This window comes from Sorex araneus, chromosome 1 (genome assembly GCF_027595985.1).
Source record: "Sorex araneus isolate mSorAra2 chromosome 1, mSorAra2.pri, whole genome shotgun sequence".
NCBI lineage: Eukaryota > Metazoa > Chordata > Mammalia > Eulipotyphla > Soricidae > Sorex > Sorex araneus.
Genome location: NC_073302.1, coordinates 38260609 through 38288380, shown reverse-complemented (window position 1 = coordinate 38288380; position 27772 = coordinate 38260609). Strand labels below are relative to the sequence as shown.

The 27772-nt window shown below is 41.7% G+C and overlaps 1 protein-coding gene across 5 annotated transcripts in view; it reads right to left on the bottom strand.

The window, feature by feature from the left end:
* The window catches only part of RNF38 (ring finger protein 38), a 110771-nt gene that overhangs the window by 52385 nt on the left and 30614 nt on the right, over window positions 1-27772 (bottom strand). For 2 of the 5 annotated variants that reach the window (XM_055139298.1, XM_055139288.1), the window contains exon 2: window positions 7187-7257. The exons of 1 other annotated variant lie outside the window; for it this stretch is intronic. Coding sequence is in view for 2 of the 4 variants with exons in the window: in XM_055139249.1 (XP_054995224.1) it covers window positions 7187-7257; window positions 12323-12425 (174 nt within the window). In the remaining 2 variants the exon portion in view is untranslated. Of the gene's footprint in view, window positions 1-7186; window positions 7258-12322; window positions 12508-27772 lie in introns of those variants that run through there. 2 more of the 5 variants (XM_055139249.1, XM_055139242.1) reach the window with 2 other exon arrangements.

Genomic DNA, 27772 nt, shown 5'->3' with positions numbered 1-27772 from the left:
ATTAGGGGGTGAGGGGTAGGGGTATGGTAGAGCACTGCCTTAAATGTGTAGGGCCCTGAGCTTGACTACCAGCACTGCCTGGCTACCCCTCACTTTCAGCACTAAGCCAGAAATAACCGCCTACACTCCTGGGTGTGGCCCAAAAACCAAAAAAGAAAAACAACAGGACTGGGGAAATAGCTCAAAGGGTGAGTGCTCATGCTTTTGAATGCAGGAGACCCAGGTTCAATCCTGGGCACCATATGGTCCCAGAGCACAGCCAAGAGTGATCCCTGGGCACTGCCATGGTTGGGCCATAAATGGAAAAAGAACCAGACAGTAATGGAAAATATGACCCAAAAAGCTAATAACAGAGGGTTCTACACGTGTAAGTGCTAAAAAAAACCCTCAAAACAGTATGGTATAAATGATGATTAACAGAGAAGCACAGACAAGTGGCTCTGTTCATTTGAAGAGGTCAATGAAAATGTACATTTTAAGAGGTGATACAGGAATGACAGTGGATAGTAGAATGTCTGAAATTAAGAAACAAGAATGTTCTCTCAGTGGAATCTACCATGTGAACAGCTTTGGACCAATATGATGTGGACCAAATGACTTGTTGGAATTTGGATGGTTTCAGTATGACTACATAATTGCTAAGTTGCTCTGAACGACAGATACAGAGCCTACATATGAAATTCTAACATTCTGCATTCCTGAATTATGAAATAGCTCGTGGAAACTACTGTGTGTTTCTTCATGCTGGCTTCCACTGGTGATCCACATTTCTGGGTCCTGCTTTGGCTTCTAACACAGTGACAACACATGGCACATGTCCACAAACTCAGCATGCACCTTCTTGCCCATGCCACAGTCTGAAATTTCAGATTAAAGTCATAGAAAATGTCTACCTGAATTTTACCTGAGCAGACTTTCAATTTACACCACAAACAGAAATGGTAGCCTTAAATAAAACCCTCAGAGCAGGACTTCTCTTAGTAGCATGAACATAAAATGCATCCTCTTCCACAGTAACCTCATTCATTCCCCTCTGCTTGCCTGTTCCTATCCCAACAGGAAGTGGCTTGTAAATGACAAGATTTCCTTAGGCCACCAATGACTTTTCAGAGGCAAACTGGAAAAAAACTAAGACAAAATCATCTCAGGGAGCCTGAGAGATGGTCCAGTGGGGAGGGCGCTTGCCTTGTGTGCAGCTGACCTGGTTTGATCTCTGCCATCCCATTTGGTCTCCAGAGCCCACAGGAGTGATCCATGAACGTGGAGCCAGTAGTAAGCCCTGAGCCCCACTGGATGTGGCCTCAAACCATAAAACAAAAAAAAAGCAAACAAAAAAACATTTCAAAAGACTGATAATTACATGGTAAGCCTAGTCATCTTGAATATTTCAAATAAAGCAGAAAAAAAAATCTATTTTAAAACACATGGACCCAGGAATATAGTTCAAAGTAGAGGACTTGTCTTCCATAAATGAGGCCCTGAATTCAATTTCCAGCATCACATGAGAGTAATCCTAAAACAAGAAGCTGGGAATATTCCTCAGTATCTGAGTGTAACTGCTCCCCCCAAACATGTAAATAAATTTCAAATAAGGGGCCAGAGCCTTCCAGGAGTAATCCCTGAACACAGAACCAAGTGTTACCCTGAACACCGCCAAGTGTGGCCCAATAAACAAAATATACACACTAAGGTAATTAGAAACCATTTCTCATCAAACATATTCACAAAGGAAATGACACAAAAGATGAGTATTTAAATGACATGAAAGTGAGAAAAGCATCTCCATACAGTGTAGGTGGAAATGTAAACTGATACATACAAATGTGTAAAAAAACTACAGAATGAGTGACAAAGGTTGAAAAATGTTCATACCCTTTGACCATTCATTGGAAAAGCACTGTCTTTCCAAACAGTTTTGGGAAAACTGGATGACCATATGCAAAACAAAACAAGAAATCCTGACTTTGCACTATAAACAAACACCACTTCAAAATGAGCCAAAGCTCTCACTGTTGAATAAACTGTGTAACTTTCAGAAAGGAACAGTGGAAAAACTTCATGGTGCTGAATCTGGTAATGACTGTGCAAATGACACCAGACATGAAAAAAAAAAAAGATAAACTGAATTATTTGAAAATTAAAATCTTGGGGTGGGGTTTGGCCTGGAGGAAGAAAGAAAAAAGGGCTTGGAGGGCCTGCCTCCCAATAAATGGTCACAAGTTCAAATCCCCATTGTCTCTCAGGTGCTCAACATAAGCCTAGCACCTCGACTATCTGAGATCTCTACAAGCAATCTGTGGCCACACCACAGCCAAATTTTTATCTCTGGCACCACACGGTCCCCCAAGCACCAAACGATATAGGTCTAGTGGCCTGCAAGCACCATCAAGACTGAGTGCCACTTTGCCAAGCACCACTAGAGGTGGCCTCTAGGCCTTTGATCACTGCTGGCCCTATTTAAAACAACAGATTATGGTACTGATGAAGATGATGCTGATCAGGGATCAAGATTAAGTGGTGAGCACTGTGGCCCCCAGACCCGAAGCACAAGTGGATGTGGCCCCAGAATAACAATAAAGTTGGGGAGGGGGGCGCCAGAGACAGCTCAGTTGTAAAGTATCTGCCTTGAAGGCATGAGTCTACAAGTTCGGTCTCTGCACTGCATCACACCACAGGGCCACCACCAAGTATTCAAGCCCTATAACCGAGTCTGTGAGCCCCCGTGCATTACAACAAGCACAATGGGGAAAATATATCCTAGAAATGACTCAACAACTCCATTTCATGATTCATACCCAAAAGAACTGAAAGTGAGCTAAGAAGCCAAAGCATGATAGAAACCCAAATGTCCATGAAATCAACAAATAAGATTAGCAGGGTGCTGTCCCTGGCCATCATCTACCTTGGTGCCCCCGAAATATATAGTCTGATATGTATCAGAACAGGTCACTCATTTGCTTAAAAGATTCCAAAGGTGGGGCTAGGGAGATAATTCAGTGGGTTGCCTTGCCTGTGGCTGACCAGATTTTATTCTCAGCATCCCATATGATCCCTGAGCCCCACCAGGCATAATTCCTGAGTGCAAAGCCAGGAGTAAGCCCTAAGCATTGCCAAGAGTGGCCCAAAAGGAAAACTAAACAAAGATAAATAAAAGGTTCCAAAGGATGAGGGCTGAGAGATTGTACACCAGGTAGGGCACTTGCCTTGCACATTGTGGACCCAGGTTTGATCCCTGGTATCCCATATGGCACCCCCAAGCACCTCCAGGAATGATTCCTTAGTGCAGAGCCAGGAGGAACCCCTGATCATCGCCAGGAATGAACACCCCAGAAAAAATAATTACAAAAGGTAATAATTGCAATAAAAAAGATTTTAGAAATGATTTCAAAGGCTTCCTACACCAGGTTGAATAAAAATGTAGATAACATCCCTCTCTCACCAGAAGCTACATGATCCGGCCTGTGATACCCCTTCAAACTCAAGAAGGTGAGCACATGACTCAGTGACAGAGAAATGTCTTGCATGTTGAGGGCCTGGAAGATCCCTGGTACCACCGAAAAAATAAAACTTCCTTTCAGCTTGGAACAAACTCATTTCATTATACTTTCACCCTTATGCACCTCCTACTTTCACCCTTATATTTGCTTATGCCAAACAGGCTTCTTTCTGCTCAATGAGTACCTCTGCACTAGCTGTTTCCTCTTCCTAGAGGGCTCTCCCATGGTCCAGATTTTCATATTACTTGTTTCTTATCACTCAAACCTTAAGACTAAACAGCACTATCTAAAAAGCCTTGAGGTCTTCCCCAATACCTAAAATAGCCATCCTTATAATTACTTGCACAGCACTTATGAATATCTGATCACTTACATATATATGCATTTTTATACACATATATACATATACACACATTTTCTGACACACACATAGACACACTAGAAAAATAAGAACCTTCCTTTGTTTTTTTTTTTTTTCACTATATCCTGATGATTCAAGAGTGCCTGGCACAGAGTACACGCTTTAATAAATTTACTTTGTAGCTTCATGATGGAATATTATGCAACCACCTTAACAAAAAGCTTTGTGTATCTTTAGTATGTAGGTGTATTTTCCAAGTTGATCATACAAATTCTTCCCACACTTCATTTTTAAAAATATTATTATGCTGACATTCTTCCCTGGTGTAGGACCCAGGTTCCCTCCTCTTACATGGGGTCATTGTCCCATCTATTCAACACTATGTTTTCCTTAATGTAGTGCACTTATTGTATTTTGAAATCTATGTTTTATGTTTATTTTTATTGTTTCCTGTAGTTTGTAAATGCATGCACTGTAGCACTGTCCTCCCGCTGTTCATCGATTTGTTTGAGTGGGCACCAGTAACGTCTCCACTGTGAGACTTGTTACTGTTTTTGGCATACTGAATATGCCATGGGTAGCTTACCAGGCTCTGCCATGCGGGCGGGATACTCTTGGTAGCTTGCTTGGCTCTCTGAGAGGGACAGAGGAATCGAACCTGGCCGTGTACAAGGCAAATGCCCTACCCACTGTGCTATCGCTTCAGCCCTTGTAAATTCATGAGGAAAAAAAATATCTTTGCCCTGGAGGGCAGTGATGTGGCTCAGCAACAGAGCAACTACCTTACGTGTATCAAGCCCTGGGTTCATGCCCAGCACCACCAAACAAAAATCTTTGTTTTGTATACTGTTGTATTCTCCCAGTGCCTAGAGGACTGTTGAGGGTTCGTGTTATTTAGAGACTGAATCAGTTGAAGAAATCATACATATCTAATCCATTCTCTCCATCTCCCCCTAGGAAACAATCCTACATGTAGACAGAGCAGGCAGAAGACAGAGGAAAGCATTTGTGACTATTCTTAGGTTTGCTGATCAAATGGCAAAATCCCTTAAGACTTCTCCTTCACCTTACAACTGTGGAAAAAGATCTCATCTCCTAAATATACACAATCATGCAAAAGTTCAGAAATGAGGAAGAACATATAACAATAAATTGAAATTGTCAGGCAGAGTGGACAGGAATCTCATCTTCACTCTCTAAAACTGGAGACAGAAAAGAGTATGGTGTAGGAAACTGCCCTGCTAAACAGGCCCCCGGGATATGAACAGCTCATAAATTTTTAAGGGAAGATGCAAACGTGCAAGAGAACTGCAGACATGCGGCAAAGCAGGAAACATCCTGTTAGGAATATATAAGAAAACTAGTTTAGTAAGGGATATTTCCGAAGCAAACGTGCCACAGAGCGCAAACGTGTGGCAAAGCAGGAAATGTCCTGCCAGGGATATGTAAGCTTAAGCAGGTTTACGAGAACTGTAAATCATGTGTTCTGGCAGGGAGTTTTCTGCTCAGAAAAACAAGATAATCCTGTACCTAAGATTGTACATTAAGTGTGCAGGCTGGTTGCTCATCTACATTATATCCATATGCCGCTGGCTACATATCTTCTTTGTTCTAAAAATGTATGTACAATCTATAGGAAGGTATATGCAGAAATGAAGGGAATTGCAGAAGCTTACTAAAAGAATGGTCAGGCAGCCCCCCTTTTGGGAGTGCTGTTTAAGTGATCTATATACCTGGTCAAGCCACTGAGTCTGTTTCATTGTTTGCTACAACTGTGGGACAAAGCCAAAGGTGCCAGCCTGACCGGCTTTGGGGTGGTGATCTGCTATAGGGTGGTTTGGCATCTATGCTCTGAACAAAACGAGGATAGAAGTTCATACTGAGCAAGGGAAAGAATATTTAACCCCAGAACACCTGTACAGTTGTAAAACTCGATGGTCTGTATGAGATCTGAAGTGATTCACCTTTTCCTTCCAGCATCAGTCTTATTTTTAAACACCATTTCTAAACCTGGAGGTATGCTGAGGTTTACGGCATTAACTACATGGTCTGGAAGTCTCGTTCAGTGACTAGCTTCTAAAAAAGAAGTTAAAAGTTAACTTCAGGATTATTGCACTAATAAAAGAGATTCTGGAATGCTAAAAGCACGACACTCTGTAAACAAGAGTGAAATCTGAGCAAAGCTCACAATAACAGAGCATAACACACAGAACAAAGAAGGCCATTTGCAATATCCCAGGGACCAGCTAACTTCCTGAGGCCGATCCAACAGGATAAGAGGAAAATCCTGACTGAAACAGAAGAAGGTCACTTGGTCTGGCCCCCCTGGAGAAACTCCAAAGGAGGAATACACTCCCGCATAAAAGACACGGAAAATGCAAAGAAAGCCAATAGAAACTGATGATGAAAAAAACTGGATATATGCCCACCAGTAGTCAGATGTTCCTAACACCAAAACCACATCAGTATCTAGTACATCAAGATTACAAATGAGTATTGAAAGAGACCCCAAAGGCCAGGCTTCTTTAGGTAGGAAAAAAAGAACAGAAGCATGGGCTGGGAAGATAGCTCAGAGCACTGCCAGAAGCAACCAGGCAGAGAGTAGATCCCAGCACCTTAATTAGCCCACAAACTTAAAAAAAATTTTTTTTTACTTAAAAGAAAAAAAGATAACACGCAATGAGCAATGAGTTTGTATATGATTTAAAAAAATGATTTTAAAAGAGGGACTGGAGAGATAGTACAGTGGGTAGGGAGCCTGCATTGCACGAGGCTGAGCACAGGTTCAATCCCTGGCATCCCATATAGCCCCCTGGGTCTCACTAGGAATGACCCCTAAGCACAGAGTCCAGAGTAAGCCCTGAGCACTGTTGGGTGTACTCCTGAAACAAAAGCAAACAGAATTTTAAAAAAAGATAAGATTTAATTTTGAAAGGTATCAGAGATGAAACCATCAATGAATACAGTCAACGACAGAAACAAATGAAACTGAACAGTCTAAGGCATTTCAAGGTGGAAACAAAACAACTGCTGAGAGTTGGGAGCACTGGTTCACATGCTGATCACCCATCCAGACAGTGCAGGGAAAAAGGAAGTTCAGTGACGTGGAAGGAAAGGGGTTGAGGAAATGGAGCCCACCTCCTGGAAATCATCCTCAAGTCTTCTGGAAAGTCTGATAGTCTGACATAAACACCAGCAAGACCCTTGGCATCTTACAATTGTGCCCCCAGAGGTATCCTCGTGTGGCCCCCACCCGGGGTTCGGCAGGTGACTTCACACTCTAAGGGCAGCATGCATTTCACCAGGGTGGCGTCAACACGAACCTCACCTTGTCACTGTCATCATGACAAATGTGGTCGTGATGGATGGACTGGCACTGAAAAGAAGCATCAACACTACCTACAAGAGAAAGGGAGGAAAAGTTAAAATGCAATCATCCCTTACAGTTCAGCTGCTTCACTGACTAAAAAGCCCTTTTATAACCATCATCCCAGCCGATACTTGGAAGTAAGCAGGATTCAGATCATTATTCACAGAGTTTAAATGAGTCAAACAGAACATGGGGAAGCTGACCTGCACAAAGCAGTGGTCTGTGAAGCATCAGGTCTGAAATGAGAACTTCATTCTTCAAAAACCCTTAATTTTTACCATATCTCAAAGCTACGTTTCCAAAGATAGGACAACCTAAACAAGCACATCAACCTTCAATAATATAAACTTCCGCTTAGAAAGAAACTAGATTCCTTTTCAGACTTCACATACTTTTGAGGGACATGGGGAAGAGGGGGACACCCTGATCTTATAAATTCACATGAACTACACATTCATATAATATTATGAATAGGTTTTATTAAAGATATACCTTTGTAATATGCTTGACCACTTGATTTAAACAAAACCCATCTCCTAATGATAACTACTCTGAAAACAGAGACATTTAAAAGACATTATACAAGTGATTGGGACAACCAATCAACCATTTAAAGTTTGGTTTCTACCTCGTGTCATACTGAAAACGTTGGCTCAAGTATCTATGTAAATGTAAACATATAAAACTAGCTTTAAAAGAAAATATAAATAAAAAAAACCAACTTTGAAGTAAGAAACACTTGATAGAAGAGACTAAAATAGGGGCTGGAGCAATAGCACAGCGGGTAGGGCATTTGCCTTGTACGAGGCCGACCCGGGTTCAAATGCCAGCATCCCATATGGTCCCCTGAGCACCGCCAGGGGTGATTCCTGAGTGCATGAGCCAGGAGTGACCCCTGTGCATCGCCGGGTGTGACCCAAAAAGCAAAAAAAGAAAAAAAGAAGAGACTAAAATAAACAGCAGGGAAAGGACCCAACCATAGATGAACCAAGTCCCTTCTGTGCAGGAGAGGCTGACCCCGGATTAATCCTTGCTTTTGTCTTTTTTTCCTCTGGAAGAGGGCCCTCCCATGCAATGCTCAGGAGTCCTGGAGGCACTCCCAGCAGTCTTGGCTGGTGATGCAGTACTGCTCAGGGCCTGGGGTGTTGGGAACCATCGGGGTCATATTCGGACATGCTCAGGTTGTGTGATGCCTGAGTCCAAACTTGGGCCCTGGTGTGCACCAGCAAGTGTCTGACCGCTGAGCCCTCTCCTTGGCCCTGACTAATCTTTGTTAACCAAATGAGGAGAGCATACCACATTGCTTATCATGGAAATGACCAAACTGATCAATCATATTGGGACTGGAAGTACAACAGACACTCAGAGTGTGATGGGAGGTTTCCCTGAGTGTGGTGATAGTATTGGGCCATCTCTTTACAAAAGACACTGGGAATGGTGCCTGTGGAGTCGCCTCCACCACCCAAAGTGGGTACCATCTCTTTAGGTCTGACTTGTCTGTCGGAAGAGCACTTGAGAAATCGTGAGCTGAGCCGTGGGCTAGTCATAGGACAGGCATCCGCTGACAAGTCAGTTTCTTATATCCTTCCCAACAAAGTGGTGCCAGGTGAGACCTCAGAGAGCTCTACACAGTCTGAGTGTGTGCACGTTTAGTTGGACCTAGGACAGCATCCCCACCGCTGTGTATGTCACACTGACAAACATCACATTCTATAAAAATTGATGCCACAGTGGCCAGGAGACAATACAGTGATCACAGACTCAGTTCCCAGCACCACACGATCCCCCAAACAATGCCAGTGTGGCCAGGTTATCCCCAGAACCACAAAATTCATGCAGCTCAGCATCCTTGGGCCTCAGCATCCTTCACTGAATGACAGGCTGGCTAGCCGAGAACCACTGGTAGGGCCCTGAGCCTCCTGAGCACTATGTAGGGGGACCCCCTCCCCCAATTTTATGCCTTTAAAAAAAAAAAAAACAACGTTCAATTATTCCATACTGAATTGGAAAGTGGCCTGGTGCACAGGGCTCAGTGCAGTGCCCAGGAACGGCTCCGGCAATGGTGGTGGGGGGTTGTGAGAAGGAGAGGGGTGTGGCGGGGGAAATGGGATGATCTGGTACTGGGGATCAAACACAGAATTTCTGCATACAAAGCATGAATTCAGTCCACTGAGTCATCACTCCAGCCCATAATACCTTCTGAATGCTAAAATTTGTGCCATGAACTCACTGAAGTTGTTGAGATGTGTTTAAGGGTAGAATTTGAAATATATTAAATGTATTACATATAAAATAATTTAGTCAAAATCATATATTACTTTTAGGCCTTCCTTAAAAAAAGAGAAAATTAAATTGTCAGTACAGAGAAAATGAGAAAATTTTAAACTGAGAAAGGATTAAAAAAAAAACACCCCCTTACTAGGTTTACCTGTGAATCGCTTCAAATACAAACTCAACCACTCTCGTAATAGTGACCTGCCAAACCTATGCAGTAAAAGTGGCTGTCTCTCAGCTCATTTTACAGCACATTGATTATAAAATGTAAAAAGAACAGCAGTAAAATAAGAAAACATAAAAAATTTGAAGACCACTCAAATACAGAAACAAGAACACTAAATAAAAGTACAACTTATATAAACTAGTGGCAGTTTATGTAAGACCATATCACTGGAGAAAAATCTGGTTCTTAGCCTCATTCAATTAAAAAAACAACAACACATATATCAGCCATGTGTTTGGGTGAAATATATTTTAAAGTGTGGCACATCAAAAGATGCTGCTTGGGGCTGGAGCGATAGCACAGCGGGTAGGGCGTTTGCCTTGCATGCGGCCGACCTGGGTTCGATCCCCGACATCCCATATGGTCCCCCAAGCACTGCCAGGAGCAATTCCTGAGTGCAAAGCCAGGAGTAACCCCTGAGCATCGCTGGGTGTGACCCAAAAAGCAAAAAAAAAAAAAAAAAAGATGCTGCTACTCATTTGTGGAATATAAAGTAACAGAATGGGAAATGAACACCCCATCATAATAAAGATAGGGGCCAGGAAGATTGCTCCACAGCTTGGAAGTCGGCCTCACATGCTGGGGGAAAAGGCAGCTGGGATAGAGAAGGGAACACTAAGTGAATGATGCTTGGAGGGCTCGCTCTGCTTGAAAGATGCATGCTGAAAGTAGATTATAGACCAAACATGATGGCCACTTAATACCTGTATTTCAAACAATAACACCCAAAAGGAGATAGAGTAAAAGGGAATGTGCTTGCCATAGAAGGAGGGGGTTGGGGTGGTGGGAGGGATCCTGGGAACATTGGTCATGGAGAACGGGCACTGGTGGAGGGATGGGTACTCGATCACTGTATGACTGAAACGTAATCACGAAAGTTTGTAAGTCCATAACTGTACCTCACGATGATTCATTAAAAAATAAAAAAAAGAAACATGCTACTAAAGTACATGACAATATTCTAATCAACTCCTAATTTTCAAAAACTTATTAATAAACATATAAATAAACGTAACCAATTTTTGGTCACTGGATGACAATTCTGGGAAGGCTACAAAAAGAGTCATGCAGTTTCCAAGAAAGTTCGACTATGGATAAGAAAAACAAGCCATAGAGTTACCTCTGGTCCTGCTATCAAATATCATTTAATGTGTTTCAAATCTCTGATTTAGAAGAAAGAACATACAATCATGTCCCCAATTACAATTTTTTAGAGTTTAGAATGACAAATATAAACACAGAAATTCTGGGGCCAGAGAGACAATACAAGTGCCCTGGGTTTGATCCCCAGCATTCTATATGGTTCCCTGAACACCGCCAAGAATGATTCCTGAGTACAGAGCTAGGAATAAGCGCAGAGCATTGCTGGGTGTGGCCTCCAAACCAAAAATCAATCAATCACAGAACTACTAAATCCATATTCCTTGAGAAGGAATACAATGAAAACTGTATTTTCAGACTGCTACTAATCTAATGCCATGCAGACTCAAGCCTGGTGTACAGAACTCTCAGTTGATGATTTTAAATTTACATTAGCTACTTTCAAAGAGATAGCACAACAAACAGTATTATACCCTCATCCAAAATCCATGTACCTAACATATTCAACATATCACATATGACACACGTGTTTCTAGTGGACGGAGTTAAGGACGATGAGATTGAGCTGGGAACAGTTCATGTAATACCATCTAAGGAGATCACACTTAGACCATCACCAAAATCTTGGACTTCATAAGCACTGGAAGAATGAACATTATTCAGCAACTTCAAATACCTTCTGGAACATATTAAAAATAAACATACAAATAAAAAACCTAGACATTGATCTTACACCTTTTGTAAAAGTTAACTGCAAATAGATTATAGATAAATCTTAATGTGAAAACACAAACCTATAAGACTTTTAAAAAGGTAACAGGAGAAAAATCTACATGACCTTAGATATGGTAAGTTTTCAGAAACAACACTAAATATAATTTGTAAAAGAAATACTGACATTATCACTAAAATTGTCACTAAAAAATGTCACTAAAATTCAAAGCGTCTGTGAAAGGCACTGCAAAGAGAATGAAAAGACAAACCCGCAGACTGGTTAAAAAAAAATACTTGCAAAAACACTTATCTGTTAAAGGGTACTGGCACCAGAAAGTTTTCAAAGAAGTCTTGAAACTCAACAATAAGAAAACATACAACCCATCTGAAATTGGGCATGGCTGCTGTGGACCTTCTGTCCTGAAGAGCAGAACTCACTCCTTAGCTACCTGGAATCTTTTGCTGGGAAGCAATGCAGAAGCATGCCAGAGGCTAATGAACAGACACAGCAAAGGATGCAGACAGATGGTTGAAACTGAACTCCTTAAGAACAGAACACAGGTCTTGAGGCAGATTTAGATAAAGCAATCAGAGAAAGTAGCACACAGCAGTAAAAAGAAGAAAACTACTGGAATAGCGGGCCCATTCTTGAAACTTTATAAAGACTCTGGTATAGGACAAGCCAAACACAGTACATTAAACGACAGGGTTCACCACCAGTTTTCTAATATTTTTTTCCCAAATACATTTTATAAAGTTATTCCTGCTCAAGAACCTACCTGGCACTCTACTACTCAAGGCATAAAGTCCATGTCTGAATCTCCCCATGAGGAATGTTGCCTGGTAGGTGCCAGAGGGAACAAAGTGGCAGTATTTTTCCATGCAGACAAGGCTTGTTCTTCCACCTGATGGCCCGTTCAGTGGTCTGCTCACACCAGCATTACAGTTTTCACTCTAGGTTCTTAACCTGGGACCTAAGACTTACATGGGAATAAAATTTGATCTTTATTTTCATTAACTTGAAAAGGAAATGTAAAAATTTACTCTATTATGAATATAGACACAAAACATCCATTTTGACAGTACCTGTAATATTGTGATTAAGAAAACCACCAATATATTTTTAAAAGTTGACTGCAGATATTTTGAAATAACATTTATAGTTATTCCTACTCTGTATTTTCACAAGAACTATTCTGCCCACCATTAGAATACATTATTTACCAGATTAATAAATATGCCAATATACTTTCCAAGTCTTCCACAGTTTGAGAACCACAGTATGCTATATTTTTGCTAGGTTTGTTTTATTCTCATGCACTTCATTTTATGCAACTAAAGATTCTCCAGAAAAGGGGTCAATAAACTATGTGATAACCAATTAAGTTCATGCCTCACGTCAATAATGGTTACAAGTCCAACTTGAGTTGGCAGAAGATGCTGGACTCAGAGAAACAAACTAGATCAAAAGTTTTACAGAATGTAACATCCTGGGCCATCAGGAAAAAAATGGTGAAACCAAGGGAAGAAAACAGAAATAATTCAGAGGATAAAGCCCAACTTTTAGAACTACTAAGCAAAGAGAGGCTGAGGGTGCAGCAGTGGGGGTGGTGGAGAAGCTTTAGAATTATTGCCGAAACTTTCAGCTTCTAGTTTTGGTTTTGGTAGGGTGATGATATAAAGAAAAGCCACAATTTGTCATGTTTCCAAACACAACAACACTTCAAGATGCAATAATCAATGCCATGTCTTCATCTTCTTGATCTACCAGTTGCAATTACACTGCTAATTCAATTTCTCTTTCCCTTCACTCCACCTCAGAGATGTATCACAACTGACAGCAACCAAGTTCTTGGTCCCTTGAATGTGCTAGGTTCTCTTTTTCTTGTCAAGTTTTAAAGGCTGGTTGGAATGTCCTGAAGAACAATCCATGGACATCTCTTTGCTACCTTCCTTCACTCCTTTAGTGTTCCCAACTAGTCCCATGGCTGATGACTCCAAAATCTGTATCCCTAAGCCACCTCTAACCACTTAAATCTAACGAGCATCTTAAACACAACAGAGCCAAGTCTGAGCACTGATTGTCTTCTCCAAGTCTGCCATTCCTCCAGTTTCAGTAAATGTCTCACAACTTTGGCTAAAACCTTTGGCTGGTATCATCATTGAAAGCTCTCATTAATACAGAGCCTACATCTGACCAGTCATTCTTTTGCTGGTTCCATTTTCGAAGTATCCTGCAGATACAGGAATTTCACATGATCTTTACTACTATCACCAATCAAGGCAAAGGCTTCCCAGATGGACTCCTTAAGTTCCATTCATTCGCTGTCAACATTCCCTGCCTTCCTCCCTTCCATTCAGTTTTTTACATTGTAGCATGAATCACTCTTCCAAATATTCAGATAGATCACATCACACCCCCACTGGAATTTTTGGGTCCTTTTCCCACTTGAAGCAAAGTCCTTCCAGTTTGGTTTAGTGTTTCACGTGACCAGGGCTATGAAGACCTTTCTGATCATATCTCCTGACAAGTCTCAGTTCCAAAAAAGAAACTAAAGCAAAGTAAAAACAAAGTATCATGCTAGTAGGTACTAAAAGCATTGCCAAACATAAACAGTTCTTTGCATGCAGCAATATGGCCTCCTGGTGCCAGGCCCACCCAGAATTCACATTCCCTCTGTTGACATACAGCATGATTTTCCAAATGACATGTTCTCTCAAGGATAGCTGGAATATAACTGAGCCTCTTTGGCAGGTTACTCTGTGTTTAAATACACACACACACACACACACACACACACACACACACACACACCCCACAGAACTGCATTGAGAGGTATACACACAAACCACAGAACTGCCATGAGGGGCGTGCACGCACAAGCACATGCACACACACACACACACACACCCCACCACCACAAAACTGCATTGAGTGGTATGCACACAAACCAAGAACTGCACTGAGGGGTGTGCGTGGGCACTCGCATGCACACACCCCCCACAAATCTGCACTGAGGGGCCAGAGAAATGGTTCAACTGGCTGAAGAGATCCCTGGCATGCAGGAGGACTGGGTTCTAGCCCTAACAATGCACTGCACAGTGCCCTGAGCCATGAGCCAAGAACAGCTCCTGAATAGTAGAGGATGCTGTACACACATTTCTAAAGAACTGCCCTGAGTTTGTGAAACATACACAAATATCCCTCTACAAACATCAGCAGAAAGACAATGCTAAGCATATGCTTAACTCCTTGAATTCTAGGTATGAAAAACAAGTAGCACTAAACTGTGAAACATAATCAAAGACTTGGACAATGAGCCCATATCTCTTTATTGGGGAGGTTGAAGGGCAAAGGAGATATTCAGCTAAATTACCATAAATCTGTCACATTTTGGGCAATATTAGACTTATCCTCAATATACACATCTGATATATATATATGTATATACATATATACATATATATGTGTATATATATATACACTTAAATACTTATCCTCAATATATACTTATCCTCAATATACACACCTGGCTTCCCGGTGCCAGGCCCACCCAGAATTCACATTCCCTCTGTTGACATATAGCATGATTTTCCAAATGACATGTTCTCTCAAGGATAGCTGGAATGTAACTGAGCCTCTTTGGCAGGTTACTCTGTGTTTAAACACACACACACACACACACACAACTGCACTGAGAGGTATACATACACACACACACACCACAAACTGCACTGAGGGGCGTGAACACGCTCACACACACATACACTCAGATATACCACACCTCAGTATATCTGATTTGGAGGCTAGCACTGTAAAAATAATGTGTGAATCCAGAAATATGAAGTTTAGTCGTAACCTCTGGTATTCAAGCCGAAAATACTTCACCTGGATCTAACAAACTGGAATATGGTTTCCAGTTTACAGGAAATACAGATAATAAACAAATGTCATCACAAGGAAGTAATCAGCTCAACCAAAAGTTACTCTGCAGAACTGGCACAAGCGTCCAATAAGTCAGTTTTATTATTACTTTAAAAGGAAAAGAAATAGAATTTGTGCTAGATAAAAGAGGGAAATAATCAGATAGAGCAGCAGGTACCAGACAACATATAAATTCAAATAAACTAGTTATAGAGGCTGTTTAGAGATCCAGAGCACAGTACAGCAGATAGAGCAGATGGGTCTTCTGCCTTGCACATATCCAATTCAGGTTCAATCCCTGGCACCCCATGCCCCCAAGCACTGGCAGGAGTGATTACTGAGCACAGAACCATGATTAAGTCCTGAACACAGCCAGGTGTGGCCCCCAAACAAAAACAAACTATAATGTAACAATAAAGAGATTATTTGGGAACTATGTTAAAATTAGGCACAATACATGTTGTTCAGTGGCAGAGCTCATGCTTTTACATGTATAAGGATCTGGATTCGATGCACAGGAACCCTGCCCCACTCACTCCCAAAAATACAAGACAAATTTATGAAACTGAAATGTTAATGTAATGAACCAGGGCACTGGGGGCCAGGAAGATAACCAAAAGGGCTGTAATACACGTGCCACATCACAGGCTATCATCACACGCACAGCACGACATGTGCGAGCACTGGCAAGTGTACATGTGCCAGCACTGCAGCCAAGTGTGCAGTCCCTGTAGAGACACACCACCATGTGTGCAGTACCTGGCCAGAGCAAGGACAACAGAAGTGAAATAAAGGGGAAGGAATACGAAACAAATCAAAAAGGTTTGGCTGGATACGGAGTTAAGCAGCTGAGCATTATTATCTTTACATGTATGGGGTCCCAGGTTCAATCCCTGGCACTGCTGAAAGGTTTTATATATTTATAAATCACACACACACACACACACACACACATATAGTGGTAATCCTTGGGTGACAACTGTTTTTTCATAATTTATTTTTCCTTATTTACATTTTCTGTGGTGCTCTTGAGAAAACCAGTTCCAGTGCCTAAGAATATGGAACCTGATGGAATAAGCAGCCTAATGAAACAAAAGAGACTTCAAGAACACCTCCCCACTCCACTCCCCACCCCTAACACACACACTCGAACACCCACCCCCACCACAATCATGAGTAAAAGTCTTGCAATAAACTCACATTACCTTCTCTCTCCTCTGAAGCCCTGTCCATAAAAATGATTGTGGTGGTAACTGGTGCAAAGTCACAACTGTTGGCCTAGTTGGGGGCATGGACACTTGAACTCCATTTATAATTAAACCTCAGTCCAAATCCCTAAGAACTGGCAGATGCTCCTTGGAGCAGCACGCAGCTGCGATCAGTCCATGAGCACTTGGCCTGGCTTGTCCATAAAACTGAACAGAAAACCTCTCTCCTCTACTTCATCTTTCCTAAGAAACAGAAACCAGGAAGTAAAAACAAATCTTTGAACTGGGCCGGCTTGAAACAACACTTACTGGGAGGGTAAGCACAGATTTGTGCCTCTGTGGTCTTACCAGGGCTTCTTATACATCACTAAACAAACAAATTCCTGATTCAGGCTTGGACCAACTACTAGCCAGTCTTCCAAGGGGGCCAAGACAGAAGTCATGTCTTAAGACAAGATCTTGAAAACTGAGGGCCAGAATAGCAAAGCAGGATTCAATCAGCCACTGCTGGCAGTAAGATTTAAGTAAAAGATACCAAGATTTTTGATAGGTTTTCTCTCTTCTTTTTGTTTTGGTGAGGGAGTATTAAAAAGGCATCTGGGCCATAGCTGGTGATACTCAAGGGCTACTCCAGGTTCTGTGCTCTTTGGTGGCCCATGGCAATTCTTAAGGGGCCATAAGGTGACCAAGATTGAACCCGGGGCTCCTGCATGCAAAGCATGTGCACAGCCCTTGGGCTCTCTCCAGTCTAAAATATATCAAGTCTTCTGTAGCATTTCTATCCTTGAAGACACTGTGCCAGAGACTTATCACAGTGGATATTCTGTGCCTGTTAGATTGATCTGAGACCTGATCCTGTTTTAGTCTCCCCCCTTGGAGGGGCACACTAAGCAGAACTCGGGGACTACTCCTGGCTCTATGCTTGGGGGGCCACATACAAGGCCATGTGTCAAGGATGAAACCAGGACGGGACACGTGCAAGGCAAATACCTCAACTCCAATACAATCTCTCTGGCCTGTCCCTATTTTCTAAGGTATCAGTAAACTTCCAATTCAGTCCTTTGAAAACAGTCTTAGTAACCAAAATTCAAAGTAATTACCATAAATGCTAAAAAGGCATCTGAACTAAATATTTTAAAAAGAAAACTGACAAGGTTTTTTTTGCTTGCTTTATTCTACTCCAAGAGTGACATGTAGACACTTTAAAACCCAGCCCCCAAAATGTAGCCTGTGCTTTTTAAGCCACTATTACTACAATTATTCTTTGAGACACTGGACGCTGAAGTTTAATTTCTTGTTCCGCTCCCGTTTACTGTTCTTTCAAGGCTAAGTGTCTGATTTTATGGCAGGACATATAAACAGATGAGTCTTTGCAACAGTTGGTCCAAAGGCTTCTTAAACCTGGAACATCATCTTTTTTGTTTATTTTTAACTCTGTTAAAAACTACTGCTGTGATATCAAGGTCTGAGGTGTAGCTGCACATCTAAGTACTAGGAAAGATTACAAGTCAACATCCAACCATTTCTAGATTTCCGCTCCAAAGATACAAGTCTCATGCAACTGGAAAAAAACAATTTTATTTACTAACCTATCTTTCAGTGTTTTAAAGTTTTTCCAAGTGAACTTTTAACAAAACAGACTGGTTTCAGAAATCTTGCAAGAAAAACCATACACTGAGACATTATTAATATTACATAAATGTGATAATGAAGAAAGTCAATTTTATACTCTGCAAGAATTATGTACTTATGTACTACTATAGTAAAATTTTATTGATGTTTCTAGTTAAAAGAGAAACACTCAACGATCAGTTTTAAAACCTTTTCACAGCCTTAAAAATAAGCCCCAAGGCTCTTGTCTTATTTTCTCCATCCAGAGACCCTCAAAGCCACTACAGTACTTGGCTATTCCAAAATTTTTATAAGATCATATATTCATCATATATGAATAATAAACAAATGATGGGGGAAGGGCTCCCAAGTAGTAATCAGGAGGCCCTGAGACCACTTCCTGGCAATTCTTGGTTTGGCTCTGTAGGCTGAAGGTTCAGTGCTCAGTTGGCAGTGCTCAGGGAATGATGTGTGGGAGGAGGATGGAACCTGAGCTTCACATCCACGGCAGCACTCCAGTCCCCTAAAGCTCTCCCTCAACCCAATGTGATCTTCCTGACTTTTATCTAGAATAAAGTTTGCAAGGCTCATCTGTGCTATAATACAGATTAATTCACTCTTCTTTCATGATAAAATAAACTCTCCATGTATGTAAGATTCTATTTTCTTTATCCATTTACCAGCCGGTGGGCATCTGGGGTACTGCTGCTACGACACGAATTCAGACAAGAGTTTGTGAACGGAACTGCCAGGTCACATGACACTTCTACTCAACATTTTAAGAAACTACTAAAGGGCTTTTTATTTATTTATTTATTTATTTATTTATTTTGCTTTTTTTTTTTTTGGGTCACACCCAGCGATGCTCAGGGGTTACTCCTGGCTTTGCACTCAGGAATTGCTCCTGGCAGTGCTTGGGGGACCATATGGGATGCCGGGGATCGAACCCAGGTCGGCCGCGTGCAAGGCAAACGCCCTACCCGTTGTGCTATCGCTCCGGCCCCTCAAAGGGCTTTTTAAAGCATCCATATCATTTTACAATCCCACCACAAATACATTAAGAATCTCTAATTCTAAATAGAGTGGTCTTAGAGTCACCTACACACAGTTCTATCATTTATTGGCATATATTTGACTAACCTGAGGCAAATCACTGAACAAATCTATAAAATGAGAACAATGATACACCTCTAGTGACCACTTAAGAGTTGTTCTGAGGATGAACAAGACTAAACACAAAAATATAACACAGTGCCTGGCACAAAGCAATTTTAGAAATTCTACTGGAATTAATATTCTGATTCAAACTAACACTGTTGACATTCTAGTAAGATATTGCCCAACTCCTTAACTTTTGCTGAAATGTGTTCATTGCATTCATCATACTGTCATTTTTATATCTATCTCTCCAACCAGACCATGTATGCATATTTCCTAATCTATTTGAAATGCCAAAAACAGTTAACAAGTCTCACAATGGAGATGTTACTGGTGCCCACTTGAGCAAATTGATGAACAATGGGATGACAGTGCTACAGTGCTACCTTTCCAGAGTCTTGGATGAAGAACACTAGGGGTGCAGGGGAATGGCAAGGAAGATACCATTTTTTGCTTTTTGGGTCGTAACCAGCAAAGTTCAGGGGTTAGTCCTGGCTCTGCACTAGAAATCACTCCTGGCGGTGCTCGGGGGACCATACAGGATGCCAGATATCAAACCTAGGTGGGCAGGATGCAAGACAAATGACCTACCTGTTGTGCATCGCTCTGGCCCTTAAAATGGTTTAGGATTAAGAGACTATTTCCAGAATCCAGGCAGGCAAAAAGTAAATACAAAAACAAAGGAACACATAAAGGACTTAAAAGAAGAAAGGAGAGGGGAAAAAAATGAGAAAACAGGAAAGGAACCCCCTGGATGTATCCCCACCTTCTCCAACCTACACTTCAAACTGTTCCTCTCCCCCCAAACTGCAGTGCGATTCATTCAAGCCTTCCTCCCTATCTGCCTCCAATCCTCCATGCTGCTTAGCCTTCACAGTAGGACTTGCAGATAATAGTTAAAAGCAGAGAAATTCAATTTCCCCTGACAGATTAGAATTTCCTTGGAGCCAAAGACTGACCCTTATTTATCTTGATAACCTCTGTAGAACCAAATGCGAAGTTATGTCCACAGCGGCTCAACTAATAAAGTTTACTGAACACACAGACTCTAAACGCTGAGAAATTCCGGAGTTCTTTTTATTATTTTTGTTTGCTTTAGTGTGGGGGGCCACAGCTGGAAGTGCTCAGGGGCTATTCCTGGTACTGAGGTCAGGAGTGCGCCCTGAAGGTGCTCAGGAGACCCAATGCAGAAGAAAATTCTATCCTGGGATCCAAAATCAGAACTGGAACCAGAGGTAAGTGGCAAGTAAGGCCAACTACTTTAATCTCTCTGACTTCTTTTTAAAATGTGGTCACTCCTGACCACACCTGGCCCACGAGGACCTGGCGGCTCTGTCGGAAACAGGGCTACTGTGCTCAGGGCCACGCTGGACAGTGCTGGGGCTCACTGCCGTCAACAGGAACCTAACGTGGGGCTTCAAACAGCACTGACACATGCTCCACCCCTTTATTCCATATTGCAGACAGTTAATTCTGACTTTATCCCTGAAAAGGAAATTAGGTGACTATAGGACAACTGGACTGATGCAACAAGACACAAGTGGGGAGATGGCCCTTTATTTCCTCCCACTCAGGGCTGGAGTTCTAGAACAGTCCTCTCTGAAGAGCATTCTGGGCACTTACTGAGTGTCCACTCTGTACCAAACACCAGTACAAGACTCAGGGAGGTCAGCAAGGCCCCTGGCTCTAAGAGTCAACTACTCAGGAGAGAGCAGATGCTGGCTGGACTGAGAGTTCTAATCTTATTCCTAGTCCGGAAGTTTTATATTTGCAAGAGCTTTGCTCATTCAATGAATATTCAGCAAACTCCTACTATGTGTCAGTTCTATCCCTGAGGTGATAGGAATAACTAAATAAGACAGTATCTCTGCCATTTTATATTTTAACTAATTCTATAAAGATGCATTCCCCTGTCAATGAGTCTGTCACATACCAGCATATAATAGCATATAATGTAACACATTTCAAAAGTAAAAGAATAAAAATGGTTTAGGATTTAAAAAAATGGCTTCTCCCTGTCTACCTATTCCCCAGCATCCCCAAATCTTTTCAGCTCTTCCTCCAGTAATAACCTCAAGTGAGCTAATATGCTTATATGACTATGTCTTGGTTTGTCAATAGCATGAATTATTTATTCAGTTTCTGCCATGTTACTATTAGAAAATTAAACTCGTTTATCCCTCCTATTCCACTCCCCTCTCATCTAGTCCTTCCAAAATAAGTATGTCACATTCTGTATTTGCATCAAACCGATAATCTTTGAAACTTCAGAAATAGGTAAGATCTGCAAAAGAGGAGCCATAGACAGAAAAAAGCAGATGGCCAAGCACTGAAACTTGTTAATATGGAAATGCACTGTAGGCGGCATGGGACGAATTAATAAAGGCAGTAAAGGGAAGAGGAAACTGAAGAAAATAAAGACCAGCATAGCAGTTTTGAGAGCAATGGGAAGAGCAAGGAGAAAATAACTGATTTGGTCAGTTTTGTTTTTAAGTTTTAATAAAAGATTAATAGCAAAGAGAAGAGTTTCATTTTTTTATTTGAATAAAAATAGGTTTTAGATTGGGTGGGAGAGGGTATTCGATTTCAGTTTCGACAAGAGCATCTCCTTATTCCCAGTGAGGGAAAATAAAGGAGAAATTCTGAATCCAGACAAAATCTGGACATTAATATAGACCACTCCCTGCATTGTAAAATAAGTAATTTATCTATGTCTTCTGGGCTGGGCATTTCCCCCTGCTTTGGAGCATGTCCTGTCTCCTGATCTTACTGTCACAAAGGGCCACAGGCCTGGGGAAGGGAAAGCAGTGTACAGGGACAATGTTTTCCAACACAGACAGCAGAAGTATTAGACAATTTTCTTGGATTTAAATACCGCTGTATAGACATTCACATGTAATAGTCCTACCTCACGAACTAGCAGAGGAGGTAACTGAGCCGGAGGGACCACTTTACAGTGCCATATTCCAGGTCTATGCAGAGTAACAGATGCAGGAGGAAAACTACAGAATTACAAATAAACAAAGCATGCTCTTTAAAAGTAGAACACAAAGATTATATTCAAGTTAATTCTAACAATATCATTGGCAGAAAATCTATCTACTTACTAGCAGTACAAGTTACACCTAAAAATGAGAAGTGGGAAACAGGATTCTATAATAACAGAAGCTTGGGTAAGTTTAATCTGTCTTCTTTCACACATGAACTGTGACGCTTTAGGTACACAAACTTCAAATTTTATTTTCCTATCTGGAAAGGGGTGTAAAATCTTTGACACAATTGCTGCAAAGCTGCATTTTATGTATTTAAAGAATTTAGTATTGTGGCAAAAAAACATTTTCCTAGGGGGTCATTCTTGTGCTGTATCAATAGAAATGGTTAACAGCACCTGTTTTCTTCCAAACCTCCAAAAATTGCCTCATACAGTCTAGCTGCAAGAATCTTACCAGTTTCCATGAAAAGGAAAGTGGTCAAATAAATTACTACTCTCCCTTCCTATGATCGAACTATTATATAACCCTCATGAACGTTACTCATATGGAAAGGCTGCCAATACATATTAAGTGGGGAAATAAAAGCAGGTTGCAGAACAATAAATAAATGTAATAAGGTCCAATTAATCTAAACAAAGACCAGAAATATATATAAATGGTTAACAGTAATTATTCTCGAACAGGATAATGGAGCTGGGATTATGTTTATCTTTTTTGTACTGTAAGCTCTTCTCCAATTATAATCACTGCATGTATAATTAAAACTAAAACCAGTTAGGAAGACAGTAGAGGGATTAAGGCACATGTAAGGCATCCTAAACACTTTTAGAGAAGCAAAAATAAAATGAAATAAAAACCCTAAACCAAAAAGAAAAAAAATGTTACTTGCATAACTAAAATGAAAACTACTCATGTAAAGCATTTATATAACTTTAGATACCAACTTAACCAAATAATCCAAAGCATTTGTTGTTGTGTTTTTTTTAAAAATAGCTGCTCATGATCTGACAGTCTTGAATACCCCATGAGCAGACTTGTTTCTGGCTCCATCTGCCAGCCAATTTAACACAGGCAGAGCTGGGCTTGGCTCCTCTCCTCACAATAGTGGCTAGGGGGTAGGGGAAAGAATGAGAGAAGGGCGAGGAGAAAGAAAGGCACAAGGCAGAAAATCCTCAGCAAATACACCGAGGTGACAGCATGCTCTCTGGACACCTAATGTGACACCAATTATGTATCTACAACACAACCAACAGAACCTCTCCACGAATGACTGACTGGTAAAAAGAAAATGTGTGTCCTTTCATTCTGCAGGTACTGTACCTGTCCAGGGTAACTAAATTCTCTGCCAAATCTTTTTTAATATTGGATTACTTTACCTAGGATGGAGTCCAAACGTATTTTTCTCACCTCAATTCATTTTGCCAGACACTAGAAAAGATCTATCATATGTTCACACACACGATTCAATGAACAAAAGTATATACCTTCAAAAGGATTTGCTTTGGGCAGTTAATATTGACGCCCCAGAATGATTTTGGGTTCATCTAAATTAACCTGAGAAGCAGCCTTCTGTTCAAAGAAATCACAACCATTTAAGAAATTACTATCTTCAAGAAAGATTACTTTCTAGTACATGAAATCATTTTTACTTCCAAACTGATTTACAGTGAACACTGGACTGTAGGCCTATCTTAACCTGTTCTTAGCAATTTTGATGGTATGTGCTTTATGACTATACAATATTAAAACATTTATTCATTAAATTATTTCCTAATACATCATTTTAACATATTTTCCTACATAAGAAGCACTATTGCTTCCTTCTTTGTATAAAAAAGTCAAATTAGGAGTCGGAGCATAGTATAGCAGGTAGGGTGTTTGCCTTGCACGTGGCCTGCCCGGGTTCAATACCTGGCACCCCATATGGTACCTCAAGTCTGCCAAGAGTGATCCATGAGCAAAGAGCTAGGAAAAAACCCTGACTACAGTCAGGTGTGGCCCAAAAAACAAAAAAAGAAAAAAAAAGTCAAATTTCTCAATCGGCTATCCAAATTCCTACAATATCTCACTATCTCCCCTGGTCAACCTTCCTAGTATCATCATGACACATACCTTGTGTGTTTAAGGGGATGGCAGTGAGGGCTGCCAGGGATGGAAGCCAGTCTTACATAAACAAGGCACGCCTTCTACCTTTACCTCTGAACCATACCGGGTCTCTGCTCAACAACCAACTTCCTGCTTTCTGAACTCACCTTTATCGATAGACCTTCCTCATACTATCAACTCAATTTTAAAACCCTACTTCAATTCAACAATCTCTCGATAAACAACTCAAACCTTAAAAAAGCTTGAAGAGATCACCTCTTTATGAGTTTTTCCAGCAACTATTACTAATAGAGTTTAAGTGACTATTAGGCAAAAATCCTTTTCTCCCATTCACCTACCCATCTACTTACTGGAATAAGACTGCCTTGTTCGTGGGAGGCCCTGAGTTTGATCTCTAACACCCAGAAAATTAACAGCAATTTGCTTACAAGAGCAACTGGTTATAATTTGACTGGCAATTCATCTGCATTTGGACTGGAGAAACAGCACAGAAGGTGCTTGCCGTGCTCACAACCGACCCAGGCTCTAACCCTGGCATCATGCAGGGTCTTCAAGCACACAAGTGTCTTCAAGGAATGGCACAAAATATATACAGGACTAAGAACAATGCTAATGTTGCTGTGTGCTTAGATTAAAAGCTAAAAACAAGGCAATTCAATCATTGGGCCGCTTATAAGCACACTACCACCACAGTTGTAGTTGGAACACAGAAGACTGAAATAATAATCAGGACTATCAGCAGATAAAGTCTTAATTAACAGACATTATTGAAAAAAATTTCAAGTTATCAAACCACATAGGCCAGAAAGTAACAGAAAGATGATTAAAATGCCAACCAGAAGTGAGCTCATGGGACTAAGAGAGAGAATGCTGAGGGTAGGGCACTTGCCTTGCACACGGCTGACTGGGGTTTGATCCCCAGCATCCCTTATGTTCCTCTGAGCCTTCCAGGAGTAATTCCTGAGTGTAGAATCAGGAGTAACCCCTGAGCACCATCAGGTGTGTCCCTCCTCACTACCCCCCCAAAAAAAAAGAGAAAAAAAAATCACTCAAACATTGAAAGATAGGCATAACCACTGAAGTAGGGGTGGAAGAGGGGGAAAGTTGCTTAAGATGGTGAACAGACTTGCCCATCCATGTGGCTGTGGTACAGATACCACATCCACATAAGAACCTCGACAGGGAGCTGGGAGACAGGGGGCAAAAGTACAGACACCAGGCCGCTGACAATGGCGGAGGGCACTGGAGGGGACAGAGGTTTGGTTTCTCATGAGGAGTAGCTCTGAGCCCCTGTCACCCAGCAGTTTCCCTCAGAGATCAGTACAATCTGCTTTCTTACTATAAAATAGACATTTGTGGGTTGGAGAGATGGGACAGTGGGTAGGGCACTCACCATGCTGACCCAGTGGGGTTCCATCCCCAGCATCATATATGGTCGCTCTGGCCCACAATTACAATTTTTATTTAAAAAAAAAAAATCCTTCTTCCCTCCTCCTCCTCCTCCTCCTCCTCCCCCCTTTTCTTTTCTTGCTGATGCTGCAAGCCTGAGTCATGTGCGCAGGCCCACTTAGGTGTGGTCCTCCTAGCTGACACGCGTGCCCTCACTGGTGCCCACTCCCTCGCATACTCACACACATGCTCACTCCCTGGCTAGGTGGGCCTCTTCGGTGGAGGGGGGGAGCTCAAGCACACCGGGCTGTGGTGCCGCCAGAAGTCACAAGGATCACAGACAGCACAGCTGCCAGCCTAGCACTTGGAGCAGGTGGCAACACCAGGGCCATGAGCAAGCACTCGCAAAAAAGGCACTCCAAACCACTGAGCTGATGCTCCAGGCCTGAGAAAAATACTTGAGAAAACTGCTGTTTTTAAGGAAACGAGGAATCTCTTAGTTCAAAAAATTCTGCTTTAAAAAAAAAAAAGTCTTATCTCTAGTTAAAAATCAGCTTCTAAGACCTTATAAATACTACAGCTATAGTTTAGCTTCTCAGAAGAGCTAAAGAATAATCTGGGTAAACAAAGGAATGACCTCCTCCACACAAAAAAGGGGCTGCAGTACTCAATGGCAGTCTGAAAATTTGGTTTTTTTGGGTTATTTTTTTGGCTTTTTGGGTCACACCCGGCAATGCACAGGGGTTACTCCTGGCTCTGCACTCAGGAATCACCCCTGGAAGTGCTCAGAGGACCACTATGGGATGCTGGGAATCGAACCCGGTCAGTCACATGCAAGGTACATGCAAGGCAAACACCCTACCCACTGTACTATTGCTCCAGCCCCCAAATTTGGTTATTTTCATATTGCAACTTCAAGAGCCATTCTTCTCCCTCTTTATAGCCGTCTGGAGATCACTAGGCTAACTGTGGTTCCAACTCATCATCCACAAGCGTGGACCACCTCACCCATCCTCACCATGGGAACTCGTGTATGACAGTGATGTGTATGACATCTCAGAACGATCTCTCTCTCTTTCACTCTATTAACTACCCCCCCCCAAGTTTCTCTAAGTAAGTTTTTAATAGGGCACACACAAATGCTGTGATTTAGGAGCATTAAACACTCAAAGAGGAGCACCACTACGACCAGGAGAAGAGCCCAAGGTCCAATGCATGTGCTTTGTGTGCAGAAAGCCTGCATTTGATCCCCAACATCACATGTTACCTGAAGTACTATCATGAGCAAGTCTGAGCACTGTGCTGGATGTCCCTGACCCTGGCCGGGCCTAGCCCCCAAGCCTAACTCCTCCCCTAAATAAAGTATATCCCATGACCACGCATCCCCAATTTTGAGACAATATGATTCCGTGCAATTATTTTAAAATAACACATTTGTTCGTTGTAAATGGGCCTAATTTTCATTTGTTGGACCTTATTTCATAACAATAGTTTCACATACACCAAAAAACATGTTTTTTTTTTTTTGCCACACCCAGTTGTGTTCAGGTTTGGGGGGCCTTACGTAGTACTGGGAATGGAACCTAGTCAGCCATGTGCAAGCAGCACCTAATCCACTGGACTATCTCTGGCCCTAGGATTTACAAATTTAAAAAAATCTCTTGCAAGGGGGCCTGAAGTATTGTCCCTGGCCCTGCATGCCATCCCCAGCCTGGCATCACTGGGTGTCCCCAGCACCTCAGGGTCCAGCAGCACCATGTCCTCAGGCCCTAGCACCAAACATCTGAGCTTGCTCAGCAGCTCCCCTCTCCCAGTTACCTCCCCCCCGCCACCCCACCT